The 24,809-nt window shown below is 38.0% G+C and overlaps 2 protein-coding genes across 3 annotated transcripts in view; both read left to right on the top strand.

Moving 5' to 3' along the window:
• LOC118567219 (nuclear factor 7, brain-like) overlaps window positions 1-24,809 on the top strand; it is a gene marked incomplete in the record, with an annotated part of 854,268 nt that overhangs the window by 73,215 nt on the left and 756,244 nt on the right.
• Window positions 1,928-24,003, top strand: asip1 (agouti signaling protein 1). 2 transcript variants are annotated; one of them, XM_036151822.1, is made up of 5 exons: window positions 1,928-2,339; window positions 21,398-21,496; window positions 22,213-22,384; window positions 22,494-22,543; window positions 23,388-24,003. In XM_036151822.1, the coding sequence occupies exons 3-5, from the start codon at window positions 22,219-22,221 to the stop codon at window positions 23,556-23,558; spliced, it is 387 nt and encodes a 128-aa protein (XP_036007715.1). In that variant the 5' UTR covers window positions 1,928-2,339; window positions 21,398-21,496; window positions 22,213-22,218; the 3' UTR covers window positions 23,559-24,003. The 2 variants fall into 2 exon arrangements, with proteins under 2 accessions (XP_036007715.1, XP_036007714.1); XM_036151821.1 differs by lacking the exon at window positions 21,398-21,496 and having other exon boundaries at window positions 1,930-2,339.

The raw sequence follows: 24,809 nt of genomic DNA, 5'->3' as shown, positions 1-24,809 counted from the left end.
GTTGGAATTTTGTCTCAACTGCTAGACTAAGCAAATGGACTTTGCTGCAAAGCATAAATATGATTAAAAACACCCCAGAATATGAGCTGTGTTAATAAACTGGTGGCCCATGAAGGAAGCCACACATTAACACCAATTTTACTTTATAAACTACAAAGAAAATGTTATTTTATAGTAAATCCGGTGTCAGATTAAAGCATTTTAAATTTTGGGAATTAAACTTCTCTTTCTCTCTTTCTGGTGGCTCATTTCCGTGACATCTTTGTTATAAAACATTTCATCCAAACCAAGCTCAGATCTTCACAATGTGAAGCAGAAAGCCTCTTCTCTCACTGTAAAACAGCTAAAGGCTCGATGGCATCGAAGTCCTCTGAACACGGTGGCCAAGAGGCGCAAATGCATAAATGCGCTGCAACCACAAAAAGAGGATAACACACAAAACACATGCAATTGAAAAACGCAGCAAAAGAGAAACACTGCAATCACAGGAATTAGTCACACAACATGCAAACATGCTGCAAACACTTCCGTAATAACAGAAGTGCTCCAGACCACTAGGGGGAGTCGACCACCAACCAACTCATGTGGGACCAAACCCAGCAGTGCGAAGGAAACTTGGACAGAAGAAAGAAAAGGTCATTTTTCCTATGTGTATTTTTAAACTCTTAATATTTAACAATATTATAGTATGTATATATCCTTAGTATTAACGTGTTCTGATGTGTCAACCGCTGCAGTCTGGGGTCTGTAGACCGTTGTCTACTCGTGCTTCTGTCATGCAGAGCTAGTTTGCAGCTTTTCTTAACTTGCAATTGTTTTTGCTTCCTGCAGCATTTTGCCTTTGCGTGTGTTTTGTGTGTTTGTCTCTTTTTTGTGTTTGGGGTACTTTTTGTGTTTGCAGTGTATTTATATATTTGCAGTGCGCTTGCACTCTTGTCCTCTAAATAGTTAAACTAAAGTAGAGATGTTTGTCCATATTTCCTGCGCATCATCTTTGGAGAAAATCCAAATTAGCATATCAGGAAAAAGATCTGTGTCCATCTATTGAGCAACTGTGGACCTTACCACTGTGTACCAACATGTTCTAACCTCAGATGTTTGGCCACATGACTGCTGGACCAACCTGGGCCATCATACGGACAATGATCCGCATCCCTCCATACTGCAACTATCTGTACCCGCTTATCCATGCAGGGTCACTGGGGCTGGAGCCTATCTTTGTATCATTGTGTGAGAGGCGTTGCTCCACCCTGGACACGTCTCCAGTCTATCTGAAAACAAGGCGGAGACAAAAAGGACAAACACTCGCACCTAACGGCAATTCGGTGTAATCTTTTCGCTCCGAGGCCACCGTGCAACCCAAATCTGCAACAAAGAAATAAATCAAGGTGCTACAGTGGCCTAGTCAAAGGCCACACTACTAGCATAATTGAAATGCTGTGCTGGGATTTTTCTGTAAACTAACTTTCACCTTTTTTTATATCATGTATCTCCAGCTTTATTTTGTGTCCCATCTGTTTAAAACCTTTTCAGTAAGTGAGAAATTAAAAAAGCCTGAGATGTTTAATGATGCGTATGAAAAAGCTTTGAAATGACCTGTTTTATCATCTCTTTACTATTTTCTGATGCGTGTATTGTGTGTTATTATGTAAAAGTCTTTGAGTGGTTGTAACTCTGGAGCGCTGATGTATAACTGCAGTGCATTGGACCAAAATGGCCGTTTTACAGTTGCAAAGTGACGGATTCCACAGATGAAAGGTATCCAAGGATAATTTCAAGGCCAAGCCGCTCCTGGCCTCTTACATACAGTAGCTTATGTTCATTATGGTAACTAGTGCCTTCGCCGGAGGGTCTGGTTCACATTTATGTGTCCATCCACAGCTAAATGTGACCTTTCCCATTCCCTAAACTGCAGCGCTGGTCCCGCCTCCAGTTTAAACCTCCCCGTACGTCTTCATCATCAAACGCTCAAAAGCAGGGCAAGGTACTCTGCTTTAAGCTGGAGATAAAGGAGGAAAGGAAGGAGTGGGAATAAAAAGATCTGGACGAGAGAAAAGCTTCGACGGAAGGAGAATCAGCCGCAGTGGACGTGAAACGACAAGAGGGGGAAAACGGCTGGAAAAAAAGCAAAACAGACCAAATCAGGGCTGAACTGAGGGGGAAACAGGAGGGAAGACACGCAGGAGAGGAGTACATTCAGAGACTTTAGAAAGAAAGGACTTATAGGAAGAAGGGAATACGGAGGAAAAGAGAGCAGAGAGCGACACTTTCAAGAGACGATTGAAAGCGAAAGCCTGAGAGCGTGACGTACCGTCGGACAGCTGGCGCAGGATCCACAGGTAAGGAGAATCCAGACTCTTTCTGTCCTGAAACTCTTCCAGGAGGAGCTTTGAGCTGAAGAAAGGTGCAGCGTGGACACCACAGATCAGATACGTCCAGAACCAAAACTATTACAACATGGAAGGATGAGAAATGTCCAACCCCACCCGCTGAAATTCTCAGATAATCTCTGAAGTTGTCTTCTCTGAGCTCGACGGAACGTTTCACAACTTTTCCTTCGAGACGATTTTTCAGCCGTGGCCTTCAGAGCACAGCGTTCACGTTATCGAGGCTAAGAAAGCCAAAGCTGACGCGGCGATGGCTTACAGCGCAGCCGGGTGTCTGATTTCACCCTCCGACTTGACGTGTTTTAGGAGCACTTGTCTGTAAAAAGCAGGAACAGGATGGATCCAGTTGAGGAGCTTTGTGTGACCGGACGCCACAGCTGTCCACACAAACCTGCGCAGTAAATTCCCATCTTCACACACCATCACCGTGAAGCGATAAAGCTAGGAGCTGCAGCCGTAGCGTTCCTGACGCCGTTGGGCGCGAGCTCCGTCCACCGACAGCACCGCCGTGGACCGTCACCAGGCAGAGAGCTTCACAGACAGGAATCCAGGCAGAAATAACCTAAATCAGTGAGCTGAACGGGAGCCGTCCTCATTATTTAATTCTGCTGTTAGATCTGTGGCATTAAAATATTAAAATATCACTAAGAAACTCAGATATCGTTAAAGCTTTTTTTTTTTTCTCCCCTAAATAATAGGAACCAGATTCAGTTCATAGCACACAAACAACAGATGTGAAGCATCATCTGTAGTTCAATGAAAATTGAATGAAAACATTATTTTGGATCTTTTTTGATTAATAAGGACTGTGAATCTTTAAAAACGACATAACAAAGAAAATTCAACACTATCACTGCAGTCTGTGGGCAAAAAAAACGACCCTGGAGTCTTTAGTCTGAGCAGATTAGTGCAGAATCGGGTTTCCTCATTAAAAAGGCAAATATAAAGTTTAACATTTACATGAACAGTTTTAGATCCTATTGGGTTTTACTGACCAAAACAATCAGCAGCAGGCTGTTAAACATCTGAAATTTAAACTTAAAAAAATATAATCAATCAAGTCTCTGTCCTAAAACTGTTTTACTCGTTATTTAGCTTTACTAACATTTAAGCTAATTTAACCAACTTTAGCTGCAATGCGTTTTATAGTTTCTGGTATCTGGAAGAGGAAAACTTTATTTTAAAAATAAAAATAATTTCAAGTTTAATAAATATAAAAATGAGTTGTTTCTTTAAAATCTACTACTACTCCTACTCCTACTACTACTACTACTACTACTACTACTACTACTAATAATAATAATAATAATAATTATTATTATTATTAATTATTTACAGGAAAATCTAAAAATCATAAAACATTGTGCACATCGCTGGATCCAAGCTTATTTTAAATTGAAATGTGTCTTTTTATTGCTCTTTTATAGCTACAAATATAAATGTTACAAGCAACCTCTTTGTAGTTAAACGTGTGTGAAAGTTGAGCAAAAACTGCTTTTTATGTGTGTTATTGGAATAATTAGAGGATGAGAAACGACACTTTCATGCAGCCATTTGCCTTTTTACAAAAACCGCAAGCTTTTTGCAAAATCCAAGCGTATTTTATTTTTGATTTTGAAGACAAATGTCCTCTTTAGCGACAAAGAACCTAGAGAAGCGTGAATGTGAAGCTATGATTTCTCGTTTGCCAATTAAGGTTCTTCAAGCTCGTCTTACAGCGACGGCAAGCAAATATAAGGATAATGTCACAGTAATTTGCTTATTAGAGATATATTACGAAATTCTTTCTATTTTTGTTTCTCGTCATGTCAGCTAAGACATGAAGGAGTGTGGAAATAAATACTTTCTCGCTAAAGGCATTAAAGTAGCGGTCAGGTCTAAAGTCCAAGCAAGCAAACTGAAAGTCTTAAACAGGTCAACTGACCAAATGTTTAATTTAATCAGAGTATTAATAATTTATGTGACATTTCTGTGGCGTTAGCGGGCTTCATTTGTAGGCAGGCTGACAGGAAACAGGGAGAAGGCGAGTAATGCTGACAGGAGCTGCGTTGAGGACTGAGGCCTCCATAGACGGGCGGGAGTTCTACCCCTGCACCGCCACCGCACCCCAAAATTTAGAGATTATTAAATGATTTTTTAAGGTATTTTTATCAACCAGCACAAACTGCTAGAAGAAGTGAACTTCTAAATAGTCAGAAAATCTAATAAAATTAGTTTTCCATATATACCAGGAGTGCTGACCTGCTTCTCCAGTGTTATGATTGGCATAGGGTGCACTAACAGGCTCAGAGCACAGAGACTTATGGCGCTCGCATGATAATATTCTAAGGAAATATTCAACACACAAAACCATCTGAATAAAAAAAAAAAACTATAATATTTTATCTTTTTTTTAGTTTACATTGGAGTCATAATAGGTCCCAGGCTCTGCTGTCAAATTAGCGAGCAACAAACCCGTTAAGCTAACTTTAAGTTTCATTTCATTCAATAGAAGTAATAGAAAAGAGTAGAAATAACATTTATTTTTACTCGGTGAGGAAATTCAGATGTACCAGCAGCAAAGTGGAAAAAACATATGAAAAACAACAGAAATAAGAGACTACAGTAAGGGCACATTTACAACATAAGAAAGAAATACTGTACAGTTAATAAAAACAGCATACTCAGAAATAATAGAAATGTACAACTGAAAAGAATATGCAGACGTATTTCTACATATGAAACTGCAAAAACAGCGAGGATGTTAAATGCTGTTCCTCTGTGTTATCAGCCCACATGTTTTTTTTATCTATTTTATTTGATTTATTTCCTCTGCTGTATTAAATGTTGGCATTTGGCTGAGAATTTACTAGCAAGCGGTAGGAAATAATTCAATAAATCCAAAATTAAGTAATTCAATGTACAGGGAACACTTATTAAACATTGATCTACTCAATACAAATGTATTCAAGTTATCTGGAAAAATTTATAAATGAATTAAATTACATTATTTTGAGCATTATAGTGTTATTACACCTGAACTACGACATTGAAGCTTTAGTCAGTGAGTTTGTGACATATTAATGACACCTAAATAATAAAGACAAAGATTTTCTGTCTGATCAACCTGCTTGACATGAAGCAGAGATGGGACTCTTAAAATTGATATTTCACTGATATTGCATCCTTTATTTTTAATTTTAAAAGAAAGAAAGATCTTCCCACCCTGACATCATGGAGTCCTTTGCAGATTTCTGCCTATTTTAGAGCATTTTGCGCTGAGTGGCAGCTCTAGCCTCAATGCAGCCACTGTCTACAGACTCTCAGTTGAGTCTAAGAAACCTGCTTCTACTGGATTTTAAATCTTACTGAAAGTGTCTGAATATTATGCTGCAGAGTAGCTTCAGCTTGTTTTCTTTCCTAATTTTTTACACTCATCCCTGCTTAGTGACAGGAGCTCCCTACCACTGTTATTATCGTAGGATGCTAAAGTAAAGCAGGTAAGCAGCAGGTAGCTGCAGCGCTCAGGAGGGGGAAGTTTAGACAAATAATGGGAACGCCAGCCTGGATTGGGCTCCGGAAACGGTTCCATCACCACAAGTTTTCATTGTAACGGTCTCTTCTTGGTGTAAGATGTCTTTACCGGTCAAAGGGTTCAAGTCTAAATGAACTCTCGAGTCAATGCCCTGAAAGTCCAAGTCCTGAGTAATTTCTGATTTTATCATGTCAGTTTTAAAGTAATGAAATCTGTGAGTTGAGTCTGACCTTTACCACATTAACATGGCGAACTTAACTGTCTGGAAACCAGGAGGTAAATTAAGTCCTGAGCACATCGACAGTGAAATTCCTACCAGGTGTTGGTATCAACCCGTCCACAGAAACACAACCCCTGATGTCCATAGATAAAGTTATCTGTAAATAAATGGAATGAGACAGAAGGAAAGTTGTCCAGAAGACCTAGAAAGAGCAGGTTCAACAGTTTCAAAGAAAACAACAAGTAATGCATTCAACCGCAAGACTCCATTGGTGAAGAAACAGAATGTTGAGCTTGTTTTAAGTTTAACTCAGTGGATGCTAAAGCCGACACCAGGTCAGCGGTGAAGTTTGGAGGTGGGGCCATCATGGTCTGAGGCTTTCTTTAGAGGAAGTCTGCTGCCATCTGCTAGGATGATGAAGACGACTTTTCGGCAAGACGTTGATCCAAAAAAAAATTTTTTTTTTTAATTTAATCCTGCAGAGAATCTTTGGAAAGCTCAGGATTTATAGAAGGGCCTGACTGGGCCTTCAGAGTTTGTCTGGTAGAATGAGCCAAAATCACACCTGAGCAAAGCAGGTGACTACATTCTATGTACAGGAGGAATCTTAAAATTGCCACTGTAAAATAAGTTTTGAGTTAATTATTCAATAAATTTCAGTAAATGTGTTTTATTCTGAACAGCAACAGTTTGTTTTCTTTTCTCAGGCTGACTGGACTGGCTGTTAGCATTAGCAACATGTCAATGTGACCTTTAGAAAAAGGTTAGCTTAAAACAATGGTGATGAAACGCTAAACATAAAACACGGGGTTATTGGTGCAAAATATGACGTTTTAATCAATAGATTATGTTAAGATCAGCAAGATTTATACAATCCACAAGTTTTCCCTAAAACATAAATGTGTTTGACAGGCTGTCTAATCCATTATATTCACGCCATATCATTCTCTAACAAACGGCTGTTTTATTCTAACATCAGGTCATGAAGAACAGGATTCCTTACAGAGACCTCTGTTAGTTTGAAAGATGTTTGTATTTGAGAATAATATAATATCATAATATAAAATAATATCATATAGTATAACACAATTTAATACAGTATAATATAATGTCTCATTTTATGCTAGATCGTACAGGAAAACATCAGTTGACTTTAGGGTTTGTTTGCCAGTTTATTGAACATGGAACGTGTCTAGCAGCATTCATCTTTAAGGAAAATATACCAGATTATAGATCTCAGAGCAGTAAGGAAAACCATGCATATCTTATTTTTCTATTTTTCATTTAAGCTTTATTTATACAGATTGTCTCATTTAGATCCAATACATCATTTACAGGGGAGGGCTGTAAGTGATATGTTGAACAATAACAATACAAACAATTAAAGCATTCAACTCAAATAAGATGACAACAAAATATGTTACAAAACAAAATATAATAATAATAATAATAATAATAATAATAATAATAATAATAATAATAATAATAATAATAATACTTTAATTTGTCAATCTAAAATCCTAAAATTTAATTGTTTAAATTTCAAGTAAAATATCTGAATATATCAGAGAGGATGATTAGTTAAAGTTCAGAGGGACACTATTTCTTATACTCAGGTTAATAGTTTTTGTTCAGTTTATAATTTAAGGTAGAATTTCTTCTAAATGGTTGTTTCGGTGCTTTTGATAACTGAAGCAACTGAAGCCGGTTTCTGTTAGTCTTCCTCACTGATGAGACTCTAAACACCAAAAACTCTCAAGAATCGCCTTTGACCTCTTAGGAAGAATAAAATTATCATAAATCAAATAAATACACAACAATGCTACTAACTAATGCTTTAATCTGGTGAAACCTAAACACTACCTTACAAAAAACATTATCAAATAATTTTAAACATATTTATCCCAAAAGAAATCAATCTTTATTTTGATGAATAACTTTTTAATCATCATCAAAAACCTATTACGGCAGAATTTACGCGTTGCTCCGTAAACTCATGAAATTTGTGGTAAACTCTTATAAAACCAGACGACAGGTTGCCCTTAAAACTCAAATCGCGGATTTTATGTTTGCACGTGTCTTTGCTTGTGTGTAGATGAGTTTGGTAACGTGTTCTGCTGCAAAGCGTTTTACTGTTCGCCCGTTTCTGGCTGTGATTTTTGTGAAACGATGTTAAACATGTAAAAAGTCTGGTTTAAAAAGTAAAAAGCAGCGTTTTATCTAGTTAATGTGAATATATAAGCTTTTCTTTGTGATGAATGCAATTAAAGCAGTAAAAAGGGCTGAGAAACAGAATTTGCTGCCGTATTTATTGTTTTTCTGTTCTACATGCCTAAAACCTGAAAGCATTTCACAGCAAACCTACGATGTTTTATACATGGCTCATATATTTGGATCTGTTTTCTCCTGGACATTTTTGACTCATTTCTGAAATAACACGATATTTTTGGGTGAAAGCCAGATAAAAATGTCTACATATGTATTTTACATTCTTAAAGATGTAAAATGTTAAATGTAAATATTGACCAAGAATAATTTCCTGAGACCTCTGTTTACATGCTTCATGTCGCTGGGAAATGGATTATCCGCCTTATTGTGAGCAGCCGTGACGCGACCCTTAACTAGCAACGACAGATAAAGACGACTTCAGCACATAAACGCGTTTATCGCTGTTTAAATGTGGACGAAATGTTTTAAGGGTTCATCAAATGAACCAACCAGGCCTGAATTATGCTTTCTCTAAATTAGGATGGAACAATTTGAGTTTAGTTTTTCTAAACTGAAACAGCCATTAAACACATATGAGAATGTCTAGTATTTGTTAATAAAAATAACAGAATTAAAAATAAAATAAAATCTCTAATTTGTGTCTAAAATGTTTGACTTGTTCCAAAGATGGTCCTTTAAAATGTCGCTGACATTTAACAGCAGGAAGCAACGTTTCAGGAACGTTTTTCTTCTGAATTGTCAGAAAGTTATAATTTATGTTTCTTTACGTCAGCTTCCAATATTTTAAAATGAGTTTAAACTTACAGATCACTAAGCTCCCAGTCAGTCCTTTTGAATTACATCAGTTTTCATATTATTCTTACACGAATTAATGTAGATTTTGTATTATTAGAATTAACCATGTGATGATTGGCATAATAATATTATTTTTTCTTCAGTTAAAAATTAAAAATATCATTGCCAGAGAGAGTCAAGAACGTTATTAGTTCCAACAATTATTTCTGAGGTGTTATCAAAAACATAAATATCCAAAATGACTTGTTCTGATTTATTAGATCAATAAAATGTAAATAAAAAGGTATTTTAAAAGCTCCCGTCTGTTGGAAATCAACTTGATGAAATATTATCACTGTTTGTTTTCTGCTGATTTGTTTAAAAAACTAAAATAAAATAAAAAATAAAAAACATAAGTTACAAGCAAAGAGGGCACAAAGTAATTCAGGAACCTCTATTGCAGAAGGTTTGGCATTTATTCCCAGATTTCCTGATAAAAATGTAGGAAATGAATTGAGAATGAAAAGATGGCCGCAGAATGGAATCAGATGCTGGTTGAGTGAAACAGATTTAAAAATGTGTAAATAACTGTTAGAGCTGCAGCTTGATTATTTTTAGACGCTGTGACAGAAACTGGTGCCAACGTTGCAGCAACCTCTACAAAGCAACGATGCAACGTTCCCACGGGGCGCCGCAGGGAAACCGGACGTTTCAGCAGGAAAATAAATCAATTAGTCTGGTGAAGGAGGTCAAAGAGGCAGAACGAGAAGCTGTTTGGTGTGAAAAACAGGAGAATATGTTGCTGTTTCCATATAATTAACAGAATAGTGATGATTCAGAAGGTTTATTTAATCATTATATTTGAAATGCAGGTCCATAAGACTGTATAATATGATGCTGTTCTTGACTAAACCGAAGCGTTACATCTGAGCTCGGTTGGTAGAGAATTGTTTCTAAACCACAAAACGCTTAAATACAACTGGATCAATAGTCTGGTTTGTTTTTCAGTTTTGTTTTTCAGTTTTCTGTTTGTTCAACGATTTAAATGTTTGTTTCTGATTAGGTTAAAATCATCACAATTTTATTTAAGGCTTCTCCTTCATTCAGTTTCTCATCTAATGCCAGATTCTGCTGCCCCCACTCACTGGGTCTGTTTCACGGACTTCTCTAAGACTAAATACTTCCCGGTAACAGTTTGTTATGTTCAGTGGGTTTTAATGGATTTTATTTGATGAATCAACACAAGTTACCTCTTAACTACCAAGTAGAAATATAACCATTCATGATTATGTGGTACCCGTTTTCATTCAGCCTTCTGGATCCAGAATTTTGGAAGATTCTGGGCTATAAGTCCATATCTCGCCTCAACTTCTCATTTTGACTAGGCCGTTAAGATCAGCTTTAATTGCCAGGTTTATGCATTGATACAAGGAATTTGACTTTGGTTCCACTTTTCTCTGAATGGAGACATTTCAAGTACTAATATATATAAAAAGGAAGTTGATATATTGTTTTTTGAACAGACAATATATATATATAGGTTTTTTTGATCTCCTGTTCGTGCCGGTTTAGATGGATAGATATCAGTGACGTGCGGTAGGGTTTATAGCTGGTGAGGCACTGACGTCATCAGTCAGATTTACAAATATATACACTCTACAGAGTAGACTCGTTGCAAAGTGCTGAAGGAGACGGATTGAGCCAAATCAATTCACCAAGAGACATGGAAAAAATATTGATTCTTTGATGAAAAAAATAAATAAAACTAAATTATTTGTCATTTGATTGGTTAACAGTTTATGAGTTATGATGAATTTCTGCATTTGTAACACATTTAAAAACTATAACCCACATTTCGCACATTTCATTACAAAAACAAAACATCAGTAATTATCGCTGTCTTACCTCTACTTATAAATGAAGTCCATGTGGCGCTCTTTCTGCACAAAATATCATTCATTTTCCTGGTAAAAGTTCTCTTTATCTTCTTCAGTTTTAAAAGTCTCTCAGTCTCAGTGGAGCTCACTGCCAGGGAGGAAAGCCTTCCTTCATCAGTCCTGTTCCAGCTGGATGTTTAGAGTCTTTTTAGTGCTTTACTTGTTTAGCAAAACTCGCTAATAATACATCCATAACTTGCTGTCACTCTACAGTTTAGGATCAGGAGCGGTTCTCCTTGAGCGCCCCCTGCCTAGAGGCCAAGGTACTGCAGGCCTCACCTACAACCAGCTCTTTGCTGGTTATGATCGCCCAGCAGCACGAAAACATGTTATCTGCACACAGTATGATGACCAAAACACAATAAGATATCCACATATATTAAATTGTGGAAAATCAGTTCATAACTGTTTCAACAATTGAATTTATGATCTAGAGACAGGAAGATGCATCACAGAATAGAAGCCAGCACAGTTAACATGGGATTTCCAAAAAAAGGTAAAAAACAAAGCAACTGGACTTGTTTTCCGTAGTTGAAGACGTTTCGCTTCCTCTCCCGGAAGCTTTCTCAATTCAAAAGTCTGGAGTAATGATGAGTAACAAGCTTTATACCATTACCAAACAAAGGCCTGTAATGGCTTGGATAACATGCAAATTCAACCGAAACAGGTCCACCCCTTAGTAATGGCCGGTCGTTAAAGCCATTAAGCCAACGACTCCTCGTTAGGGTTGTTATTGGCTTGGCTTAAAGGAACAATGTTTTAATCACCTGAATGAGGGTGAGAGTTAAGTTGACGATTGGCTGGAATTAATCCTATAGCTGTGTTGTAGGTTTTTGAGAGTTGGAACCTAAGGCCTCCTCCTCTGTTTAAGGTTGGTCTTTCTCTCTTAACGTAGATGGCTTCCTTCACACCCCTTTCAAACCATCTGTCTTCTTTGTCCAAAATGTGAACATTTTGGTCCTCAAAAGAGTGTCCTTTGTCCTTTAGGTGTAAGTGGACAGCAGGGTCTTGACCTGAGGAGGTAGCTCTCCTGTGTTGAGCATATTGGAGAAACCAAACAACCTCTCCACAGACGCATGGCTATGGTACTACCAGGCTGCTACCTGCAGCCCGGTAGTACCATATTTTTTGTACTATAAGGCGCCCCAGATTATAAGGCACATTAAATATTGTCCACAAGTGTGTAATATCACTCCTCCACGTCCTCAGCTCTCTATCCTTCTCTGTCAGGAGGACAGAGTAGCTGGACTACACTGCCCTGTTTCTAACATATTGCCAAAATAAATTTAACTTTTACTACTAGGCTTATTGTTGCTAGCGTGTGCTCCAGGTGCGGGCTCCTAAAGGCTCCCACATATCCCACTGTGCGCATACTGTGAGCTTGGCGGACTCTGCGCTGACTCTCTGCTGAAGTTTTACCTTCATAATGGAGCGTAACTACATTTCTTGTAGCAAATTCCTACAATTCCCAGACTTTCTGCCATTGCGACGAAGCGGCGGAACGGATGGTAAAATGTGTGATTAGCTAGCTGAGCACCTAGAGCCGTCTCTTTTCCAGCAGGCTCCCACCTGTCAGTGAGAACAGAGAGAGAGACTGTGATGCTGCGTCCTGGAGAATGCCTGCTTGGAGCAGCTCAGTGAATCAAGCAGATAAAACAGTTTGATGTCAAGACTTTTGGCCTCAGAGAAGTTTATAGTACTATAGCAGTGACACAGTGTACCGTAATGCTCCTAATATCCATTGAGCGGCTTCGTTGCTAACCAAAGTCGTACTTACACATTTTAACAGATTTTGAGCGCATTGTAGCACATGTCAGTAAGCACAACGGTAAACTATAATATATCATATAAGGCGCAGGTCTCTTTAGCTCCTCCACAGTTACTGTGAGTCTCTGCTTCTCTGATAAATGCTGTCCTCTTTGTAAAAATCATATAATTTTCCTTCCACTTTATGCTGATGTGTGCTTTTATTTTTGTATATGTTTCGTTTTACTCCATCTCAACTCTAACAGAGAAATGATGACGGACTATCTAAATGACTCTGGCAGAAGGAATGCTACACAAATCTCTGTTCTCGCTGCGTCGTTCTTTTCTGTGTATCTGCCTTCACATCTGCACATACTTCTGGTGCTTATCAACCGTTCCTCTGTGTTTTCTGGTGTTGCTCCATTTCTTAAATAACTTTTTTTTTCAAAATGCACCAGTGCTAGAGCAAGCAACACCCTGATGTGGCCACAGGAAAACGTGCTCCCTGTCAGCGTTGTTAGGGTGAATACGCTGATCTTTTAAGTGGAGTCATAAATGACATGATCCACTCGGTATGTGACTAAAGAGCGAGGTCAAAAGGCAGAACGAGGAGTTGTTGGGTAATACTCGCACCGTCTCCAGGGTTCTGGATAACTCTGTCAGGAGGCAATAAAGAAGTGTTTCCTCTTTGCCTCTTGCAAAAAGCTGCTCGTGTGTCAGTGTGTCCTCGACGTTTTTAGGGTTCCTTTTGAGGACACGCAGGGTTTCTTTTATTCTGTTCTCAGCACAGAACCAAAATGTCAAGGACAAAATCAGCCACAGCAATAAACCCCACAACCGTTTTTCCCCGAGCATATCGTCACACCTCTGCAGAAAATGTCGTTTACACGTCAAGCATTCAATACGAGGAAGGGGGTCGGATTTAAGACACATGTAAAAAAATATAACATATAACGTGACAACAGCTAAATGCTCTGTTTTCATACACACTCAGGACAAAATTAGTAAAAAGACGGATAAATAAGCAGCCTCTGTTTCCTGGAGGAACTGGTTACTTTGGGGACGTTTAAGCCTGTTTCCATTAAGAGCGAGAAACCTTCAGGCTGTCAGGGTGAGGACGAGTTATGTCATTCCTGCTGCTCTGTTTTTGCACACAGTTCAGCTTTTTAACTTGCTTATGCCAAATATTACTACTTATTATATCCTTTAGATCTTTTTAAATTGTTAGAAGCTTTCATGGCTTTAAGTTCATCTGCATATCTTTTGGAAATTATCCTATACTTCATGAGATATTTTATCTAGATAAATAATGGATATATTGTCTAGCCCAAAGAGGAATTTAAACAATGGAAAAATTGATTCAGGTAAGAAAGAAAAGCTGTAAACTGCAGTTCGGCGCAAAAAGAACAGATGTGACCTTATAGGAGCTCTCCGTTCAGCACCACATCATCACCATAACATACATTTAGAGACGCTTTTCTTATTTTGTGGTCAGAAGTATCTCGTGTAATAAAAGAGATGGACTTGGTGCGTTCTGATCCCGTTGACCTCTCACCAAGGTTTTACACCATCTCTATCACAAATGGCCTCATCTTAAACACACTCAGCTACATGTGTGAGACAAAAACCTTGGGCTGTTGTGTAAAAAGACAATCCTGAGACTTTCTACTGAATGGATTTTATCTCGGAAGCAAATTCTCTTAAACAGTTCCCAGTTTCTTGTTTCATATTGGCCAAAATGTTTGATGTGTTGGATTTTTCCACCTAATTCTGCAGTTTCCAGGTGCCGTTCTAATGTTCCTGCCTGTACAACACAGAGAAGGCACCTCAGATGTTATCGAGACTTCACTTCATGATTTTCTCACACATCTGCAAATATCTTTTGTAATTGTAAACTGTCTAGGCGGTTATGTCTTTAAATCATTTGACCCTCAAATGTAACTACCCTCTTTGGGGTAGAGTACCAGACATAATGGGAGTAGCTTTAAATCCAACCAGATGTGGGTCAAGGTGTTCTCAGGTGATTTTTGACAGAGAGAATGCTTTCAACAGTTTCATCCATGCACGGCTTATTAAAGAGCTACCAAATGTGTAAAGCTTGTCTTTTTTCCCTATCCTGATACCCATCAGTAATGTTTGAGTTGCTATTTATTATCCAGTTTCTATCAATTCTGCCCATCAGTTAATAATAATAAGGCAAATACCCTGCTCTTTGCATCTGCTGGTAATTCCTCTGCCCTCTCCGAGAAAGGTATCCATTTTGTGACGTATGATGTTCACTCCTTCAGAAATAGTCGTTTTAGTTTTAGTTTTGTTCGGCCATAATGCAGGATCGTTGAAATTTAGTGCGCCATCTGTCTCTGATCCATTTTACTTTCCGACCAGGCAGCCAGAACCTCCATCACTGTGACTGCAGTGTCCGAAATTAACTTCCTGATTCACCAGTAGACGTAAAAATCAACCGGTCAACTATATTTTTTACCGGCCAAAGTAAGTCTGACTGACTCCTGCTAAATATCTCCACATAATGCTGCTACATAATTAGCCTGAGCTAATCGCTAGCTGTTAGCAAACGAACGTGACGTAGCTGCTGTAGTTCTCGCTTCACATGTGCAAGTGTTTGTGTTTGTTGTCATACCAGCTGAAAGCAGAGGAACATGAGGAAGCATCCACCCAGATGATGACTGAAAAACACAATTTATAGGGTGTAAACATTTACTCGCCATGTGGCAGCTAGCTCTCTGAAATTTACTTGCCAAACGGAAAATTTACTCGCATTTGGTGTCTGAGTGTTAATTTTGGACTTTGTGTGACTGGTATCTGTGGTTGGCAACGGCGTAGCTTTGGGTCTACCATTGGGGAGTAAAGCTCTCTGTCAATTTATTTAAGTATTGAATCATTTCATTTTGTAAAAAGATTAAAACTAATTAAACGTTCCTGTATTAGAAATACATTGTAATGTGTTTTCTTTGTAGTTACTCTAAACCTTGGGACCTTATTTATTTATTTATTTATAAGGTCCTTTTGAATTAGTATGTGTCACCAGCGGGAGCACGAATAACAAATGCTTACAATGAAGTTAATCTATGATTAAAGTGATATGGAGAGAAATTGAACATCTGACAGGAATCCTGATGCAGTCTGGCTACAATTCACCACTTTACCTTCTCTGTCACCAATTTCCACCATCTCCAGAACGAGCGTAGGCCTGGGTCAGAGTTTGCGTGATGGACGGCACATTCTGATGTAAAGTTAGTCTTTATTTTATAGATCACTGCTTTTGTGTGGAAAGTGACATAGGCAAGATTTAGTCCCCGTTTTGTGCTTTATTAATAACACAAGCTTTATCAATGAGGCCCTGGACCTGTTCGGTTGCACTACACGATATTAGCTTACTTTCTGCAGATGATCGTAGAACATCTTCAGGTGCATGCATTTATAAACACCTTCTAGTCAAAAGTCATCTCAGAGACATTAAGGCCACTGAAGAGAAAAATCAATCATGGCAGTAAAAAGCTGCTCTTTACCTCCAGGGTATACATGATGTTGTTAGCAACATTTTATGTAACACAGCGTTAGCAACGTCTCATGGGGGCCAGAAGAGATTTGAATGGAAAGGTCAGCAGCTCAGGGCAAAACGATTAGAGATCATATTGACGTTTTAGATGAAAATTGTCTCTGAGGGAAATGAGAGAATATCTGGAGGCAACTATATGACATGAACCTTTCTGAACCTTCTTGCAGATGTTAATGTTGCACCCTGCAGTAAAAACTACAGTTCCCACAATCCAACAGTCTTTGGCATCTTTTGGAGTCGGTTTGAGAAGGGCAGCGTTTTTATTTCTCTGTCTGTGCAGTTCATATGCGAAGATGTACAGCAGAATATTTTTAAGAAATCTTTTTTTTTTCATTTAGCTGTTACAATAAAATATATAAAATCAAGCAGAAGAAAAAAAGATGTAATAATAAAAAAAAAATATGTGTTTTAATATTTTAAATTAAATCTTCAGCCAAATGTTTTGGTTCAGTTTGTGAAAAAGATTATTTCTCCTTTTTTAATTCACATTTCAAGTCAATGTGTTGACATTCTTGTTTAAATGGGATAACATCCAAAGAAAGAATACAATTCTCAGAAAACACAAGCATGTATTTTTCAATTCCTTTGTAAACATGTGCATGTTCATAGAATCTTTTGTTACTTTGCATAAATATTTCTTACTGTGTTTTGAGGACTGTGAAAATCCAGTGATTTAAACAATATGGAGAGATCTGCTTTAGGATGAAATCATATTTTATTTCTCACTTGGCTGAAATTGTTCTATTTGTTGGGTTTTCATTTTGTCAAGCATCCAGTTTAACATAATTTGAGGATGATTTTGCGTTTCACACATTGCTGGAATACATATGGAATAATTTAATACTTGTCAGCTGGAGGAAGAAAACATCCACTGACAAACAACATATGTGCAGCTTATGTGTGAGAAATGATCCCGGAACACTGTGGGTTGAACAAATCATTGTTGACTCCCTTCTTAATTCAGCGCTTAAAAAAAGCTGTATTGGAAAAGGAACCGAAGTTGAACATCTATTTCATAGATTTAGTTCTTTAAAAAAACAAGAGTCTTCTTGGCCTGATGAGTTTGTTGCATGTGGGAAAGACGGGATCCCTGTTATGTCTTCCCACTCAGGCCTTGCACACATTCTTCTAAGCAGACTAGAAACATGTAGTTAAACACGGCTTACCCAAAATAGATCCAAAGGATCTCATTATTTGTAATGCATCTTTACCACACATTTGCTGATGTCTTTTTTTTTTCCTCTTTCCATGATTCTGTGGTCGGGTTCATGCTGCAAAGGGCCAAGAAATTAAGTCCAGATGTCCCTTCATTGTTTTTCAGCAACTCCACAAGGACTTCCGTGGCTTCTCCTTGTCAGATAATTTAGAAATATCCTGCGTTGTCACTGAGGTCTGCCACCTTTCAACCCTAAAACTCCCACAACAATCCTTTTTTCAGCTTCCCTAGCCTCTTTTTCTGGCTTGTTTCAAGTGGCGTCTCTGGCATGATGAGTTAGGTGGGGAACAAAAACTCAACACCTATTAGTGGCAGCTATTTTTTTGTGATGCACACAACCAGATTTTGATCAATTTTAAATGAAACAGATACATTTGCATAAACCAACACACTAGAAAATCCATTTTATATAGGCTAAATATAATTTAATTTTTATATATAAAATTATAAACAAAGGCTCACTCATATTGTTCATAGAAAAGATTGACATCAACCCTTCAATGAGCCAGCAAGGACAACCAACACTAGATTACTATTTGCTTTTAGTTTACATTTTCCTATGTTTCATTTTGTTTAAAGTTTCCTACATTTTATTCCATCTGTTTTTACTTGCTTTTATTCTGTTTTTATTTTCCTATGTTTTAATCATGCATAGCACATTGCATTGTCCTTTTACTGAAATGTGTTATACGAATAAATTTACCTTGATTAGATGGTCACACACTATCCAGCAGAACGTAAACGTAACGTGTGCAATTCAAGCATTTTGATTGGACGATCAGAGCTTGGGGCCGTAGGATTTCTGCCCCACAGCTGTCTACTGAGAGCGTACTGGGCATGCTCAGTGTGATTCCAGATGTTCATTATTTAAATATCAATTGACCTCAAGAGGATTTAATTACTGAGCTTGTTAGTTTCTTGGCAGACTTAGGTATATAGACACAAATGTTTCTAACAGAATTTTATTGGTGAGGGAATCTGTTGTTTTTACAATATTGCTCTATAAAGAACGCTCATGTCGTATTGATTATTATGAACATAGAGCTCCACAGCGACATCTTATGGGGCCCCACTGGCCCCAAATGCAGAGACGCCACAGCTCGTCTCACTGTGAGAACAGAGGGGGGGACTACTTTTACAGTCTTCAACAGCTACTTTACCTACAGCTTTATTTATATAGCTCTAGATTAAGTAAAGATACACAAGGGGATGGCCATGGGGCATTAGTTTGGTCATGTGGCAGTGACAGTGATTAAACACAGGGTTGGATAGTATGTTGTAGAAATACAACTATTTTCCTTAATGATCAAGAAGGAGATCGATGCTCCTTATAGAGCCAACATTTATTAATTCCTGCAAGATTTGAGAACAGGTTCCAGAATGGTAGCCTAAAGGATGTCCTGCAGCTGCTCTAACCAAAACAAGGAAAAACAATGTCAGCAGTGCGGTCGTTTTTTTCCTGGTGTCAAAATGGTAGAAATGTAATATCGGTAAATACTGGTTACCAACCATGACAGCAATATTAACAGGGGATAGTGTAGTTGGCACAGAGTTTCACATCAGTGCATCCCTGAGAATAAACCATCTCAGGGAACATTTCTGTGAAAGCGCTGAAAAAATCTTTATATTTCCAGTGGAGGCAAAATGTGTTTCTGGTTTCTTATAATACATGTTTGGGCCAGAAAATAATAAATTTGTTAAGGCAGATAGTGTGAGAGGTTGACTGTGTGTAAGCAGTTCAGTAGGTGCATCCAAAGGTGTTCTGCACCAGTGTTAGGATCATCGGTGCAGAGCTTACAAAACATTGGCAGCATGTGGGCGTAAGTATATTTGTACTCACAGTGAAGGGGATGCTTATAAAAGGGTAAAAAAAGCTACTTTTGTCAAAGAAAAACACACCAACGATAGACTGAAATACTGCAGGAAAGGTAATGATGGGGAAAAAAAATCCTGTAGTGAAGTTTTTCTCTCCCAGCCTAATGGCTCAAAGATCAGAAGTTTAAGACTTAAGAGCGAAGTAGCCTGGCTCACCAGCATACTGTGATCTAATATTAAACTCCTGTGGTGGTGGTGGCAGAAGAGCGTTCACACTGAGCCTGGTTCTGGTTCTGCTGGAGGTTCTCCTCCCTGTTAAAGGGGAATTTTTCTCTCCACTGTCACTTCACGCATGCTCAGTATGAGGGATTGCTGCAAAGTCATCAACACGATGCCAGCAACGTTCCACTCTAGCTCCATGCTCATCAAGGAGGAGTCAATGACTCGATGCAACCTGCTGGGTTTTGAATAATTGGTTAAATTGCTCATAAACTTCTAGAGAGCTACAACTGAAAGCATCCTGTGTCTCAGTGTGACAGTGTTGTATGGCAAAGGAGAGGAAAGATTAGACACATGCTGTCTTAACTACCTGAAGACGACGTGTTGTGAATTGACGGCAAATAAATAAACTGAACTGAATTGCATTAATATGATCTACACATTTAAGCAGTGGTGTCAAAAGTACACACATTTGTTACTTAAGTAGAAGTATAGATACTGCAGTTTAAAAACACTCTGGTAAAAGTTGAAGTATCAACTTGACCTCTTTACTCAAGTAAAAGTGAAAAAGTATGTGCTCCAAAAACTACTTAAAGTATAAAAGTATAAAGTAACCTTTAAAAAAATGCCACTATATGAATTGAAAGCTTAATTTAAACACTGATTAGTTCTACATGTGTCCCAAGACACAACATAATCATTAACCCATTAGTCAAAGACAAAGTCACTCAAGGAGCATGTTCTCTCTCAAACTTTATTGGAATTCAATTCCAAACAGAGGTAGTATTCAAGCCTGCAGAACTGCCAGAACATAAATGTGTGAGTTCCATCAAATATCTAAGGTAAACTTTATTGATCTCACAATGGAGAAATTCACTTCTGCATCTTAACCCATCCCCTTGGGGAGCAGTGGGCTGCCATGTGCGGCGCCTGGGGAGCAATTGGGGGTAAAGGGTCTTGCTCAGGGACCCAGAGTGCCGGGACCGGGGATCGAACTGGGTACTTGCAACCTTCTCTGAGTGCAAGCTCGCTGCTCTAACCACTCGGCCACGACTATTTGCCCACTTTAACTTTTTGTCTGATATATTCATTAAATTCCAGAATATTGTCCTCATGTAAACTGACTACTACTGTCTTTTTGACATTTAAACCATACCAGATGCTAAGGACTATTTGCTCGCTTTTAGCTTCTCATGAAGTGTTGTTGGTGCATTTGATGTAAACATCATGTTTTGTTAGGTGTGAATCTGTGTGAATTCTGAGCCAGTCTCTCACCAAAATTTCATGATGGTCACATGATGACAATAAAGATTCTTGATTCTAGCTAAGGTTATGGGCATATATATACATATATATATATATATATATATATATATATATATATATATATATATATATATATATATATTGCCTGTTACAAATTTGCACTTTAAGTGATAACGCACATGAGTCATTGCACTTTGCACTTTATTTTATTCTGTTTGCACATCACAAAATAATTTGCATGTCAGTAATAATTATTATTAATTTATTTATCGCTATCTGGTGAGTGGTTTCTTGTGGATGAAACAAAAATGTACGACGCCACCTGAGAGTGGAGAGTTAAATTGCTGCAGTAGCGGGAATTAATGCAGCGGATGAATTGGTAGGGAAGAAATATGAAGTGTCAAACATCTACAGGCTATGGTGCATGGGAGAACTGGCCACAAAGTGCATAAATTGTTGTGTGGGTAACTCACCTGTCTGAATGTGTGTGCTCTCAGGTGCGCAGTCAAAAGATTCCCCGGGGAAACAAACAGGCTCATAAACGTTCTGGGAGGGACCAAGCGGCTGCAAAGGAGAGGGTCTTTTTCAATAGAGAGGTATAATTGTATATGATTTTGATGCTTTTGGGTGTTTATTGAGATGGTGATTACCAGACCGATTAATATCAATACAATGTATATAAAAGCATGCCTATAATAATGTAGTTTCTTTTATGGAACAGCAGAGAGGTCAACGCCTGCTAATGGAAGAGGCCCAGGAGACTATTAGTAACTCTGTATATAATCCAGCAGTTTTAAATCGGTCAGGGATGGAGCGTCTTGGTCTGCTACTTCCTTGTTCTACAGGAATGACTTCAATAAACCACGCACAGCTGCTACGTGATTATTCGTCTACACCTCTTTATTTTCTGCATCATCCAGCAGCTAGAAGGTCACGCTAACGAGCACAAACAGGTCACAACAAAGTCGATGTTCTGGAACCGCCGTCACAATGCCCTGATCTCAGACCTGTAGAAAATATGTGGGCAGAGGTGAAAAGCTGCAAACTAGAGAGAAGCTTCTGGAAAGAAACCCAAAATGTCTGACCCAAGTCATGTAGTTTGAAAAGCATTTCCACCAAACCTGCAGGAAAAGGATGTGAACATCTGAATCTAAAGTTTAAAACTGCAATCTCGCTCATTACTCCGATGCAGAGAACAGGAAATGTTTAGTCTGCATATCTTTGATTGACCAAGCGGCTGCATATCTTTGATTATATGCATAAATGTGTGTTCAAATGAATAAGCGGCAGGCATGTCTTTGTTTTGTTCCAGAGAAAGATGCATGCCTTCCTGCTGCTGGGCTGCTTTGTCCTCGCTGTGACTCAGTACTACCTTGGCTCAGCCCACATGATTCCTGATGACAGGCTGTCAACCAATAGGGTCGTTGCTTCCAATGCTTTGTCTCAAAGCCTTCAGATAGACCCTCCCCCTGTTGTTATTGTGGGTAAATATGAACTCCAGTGTTTGCACCTTCATTTTAAAAACAAGTTGCTCAAAGCGGCATTTACATTAATGTCTCCGGAGGATTAAAGCTTCTTTGTGTTGTTTTTCAGAGCTGACAAAATCTCCCAGGAAGAAAGAAAAAGCAAAGAAGCAAAAAAAGGTCGGTGAAAGTATTCTCAGCTGTTAAATATTACCAAAGAACATAAAGTTGATAGTACACTTTGTGGGTATTTACATACGGAGATGCAAATATCAATAATCCAGCCCTCAACTGGATGTTGCACAATTAATCAGTCAGACCCATGGTGCATGCTGGGACTCTTCCTTGGACCTAATACTAATAATATGTTTTACTTTTGTTGGGTTGTGGTCGTTGTTTTCCTTTTCCTTCTCTGTCCTTGTCATTTATCTCTTTGCTTTTTTAGCTGTTATGTTCAAGCTGTTATGTTCTATCTATCTATCTATCTATCTATCTATCTATCTATCTATCTATCTATCTATCTATCTATCTATCTATCTATCTATCTATCTATCTATCTATCTATCTATCTATCTATCTATCTATCTATCTATCTATCTATCTATCTATCTATCTATCTATCTATCTATCTATCTATCTATCTATCTATCTATCTATCTATCTATCTATATATATTACTTATTTATATGCATAAAGTTTCTTTTTTTTCATTATACTTAGCCTTTTCTTGGGTTTCCCATCCACAAAAATAATTTATCTTTTATTATTTGTCAGAGTTTTTTTGTTTGTTTTTTCCACTTATTTTAATTTTTTTTTTACCAGTACTTTAAATCATCTTGTTACTGAAAAGTGCTATATAAATAAACTTTCCTTGCCTTATTTGATAATTTCTAATATTTTTTTCAGTTTATTTGTCTGTTTTTATCTTTTTATAAGAACTGAGTGTTACACCTACCAGATTAAATGGCATCTTTGCACCACTTTCTAAAACTCCCTGTCCCCGTCTCTCTCTTCTTTCTCACAGAGCAAATTTGTGAAGAAGCACCCCCCTCCTCCTCCTCCTCCTGCAAACTGCGTCCCCCTCTGGGGAAGCTGTAAATCTCCAGGCAATGTGTGCTGCGACGTCTGCGCTTTCTGCCAGTGTCGGCTCTTTAAAACGGTTTGTTTCTGCAGGATGGGGAACCCCCGCTGCTAAACGGGCAGCTGAGGGCCTGCAAAGCTCCCCATCCCTGCAGTACAACTTCCAGTTACAGGAAACCACATGCAGTGAGCGCGGTGAAAGGTGACTCACTTCTCCACCTTGGTTTGTAACTATGCCTAAAACTCACAGCATGAAAGCACTTTATCACAGAGGACTGCACCGAAGGGAACGGCACTGAAACAAGAGTGTAACGCTTTTAACGCCGCTATGAAACTCACAAGTTAAAGTTTAGGTTTCTCTTTGAGCTGAGCTTTTAGCACACGTACATAAAGTTATTATGATCAGGCAGTTTTCTATGTTATGTTTACACATGGGAACTTTCAACATAATATCATATTTACGACGGGTATCAACACTTTTATGACAGAATAAAAGCCCTCGTGTCGACTAAGTCTGTTTGTATTTCCTTCTTTCTGCAATCCCCCTTTTCTCAGAAAAAAACTGCAATTCAATTTATTGGTGAAAACAAGAATTAAAAAATGTATATTCTTTATTTTTTGTTGATTTTATAGAATCAGATCTATAATTTATTTTCTAAGTATACCAAGCAAATCTCTCGTGAAGAATATGGATGTCGAAAATAGAGATTTTACAAAACAGATTTTGCTTTGAACAACAACAAAAATGGCAATAAGACCTTAGATAAAAAATATATTACTAACACTTCAATGTTTCTTTGCATGGGTTACAATTTATAACATTAACAGCACTCACTAATTTGCAATCCACCTCCCCAGATGGGCCTTTATCATCATCAAACAGTTCAAAACAGAGTAAAACAACATAGCAACAAAGATATAATAGATCATACATGACATAAAGCTTAAAATCACCTGAAACAGACCAGATTAAAACTAAACCATCATAATATAACTATAATGTGTCGGCTGTTAATGATGACTACAAGGCTGGTCTTCTTTGAGAAACTGTTTCAGTCCTGATCTGAAAATGTGCCGTTCTGCAATCAGCTACAAATTAATGGCTCACAAAAGACTGACCAAAAACGGATGAGAGGAACCACAAGGTCACTGAGGAGCGAGACCTTTCAAACATTTTAAAATTAGGGCTGTATGAAAAAAATCTAACAAAGTTCATCATTGTTTTTTTAAGAACACGACAGTGAGGAAATCGAACAATTTTTTTTCCCAAAATGGGAATTGCTTGTTTATATACCAACCCTAGAGGAATCATAGAATTCATGAAACTATTTTCAGCACAACATGAAGGAAAATCTCCAATTAGTCC

The sequence above is a fragment of the Fundulus heteroclitus genome, chromosome 20 (assembly GCF_011125445.2).
Source record: "Fundulus heteroclitus isolate FHET01 chromosome 20, MU-UCD_Fhet_4.1, whole genome shotgun sequence".
Taxonomy (NCBI): domain Eukaryota; kingdom Metazoa; phylum Chordata; class Actinopteri; order Cyprinodontiformes; family Fundulidae; genus Fundulus; species Fundulus heteroclitus.
The sequence above is the reverse complement of the archived record's forward strand: the minus strand, read 5'-3'. Positions and strand labels throughout refer to the sequence as shown.

Coding starts and splice junctions, on each gene's coding strand:
- asip1 (XM_036151822.1), top strand. CDS start 22,219: ATGCATGCCTTCCTGCTGCTGGGCTGCTTTGTCCTCGCTGTGACTCAG. Junction 22,385..22,493: donor TCCCCCTGTTGTTATTGTGG/GTAAATATGAAC, acceptor GTTGTTTTTCAG/AGCTGACAAAATCTCCCAGG. Junction 22,544..23,387: donor AAGCAAAGAAGCAAAAAAAG/GTCGGTGAAAGT, acceptor TCTTTCTCACAG/AGCAAATTTGTGAAGAAGCA.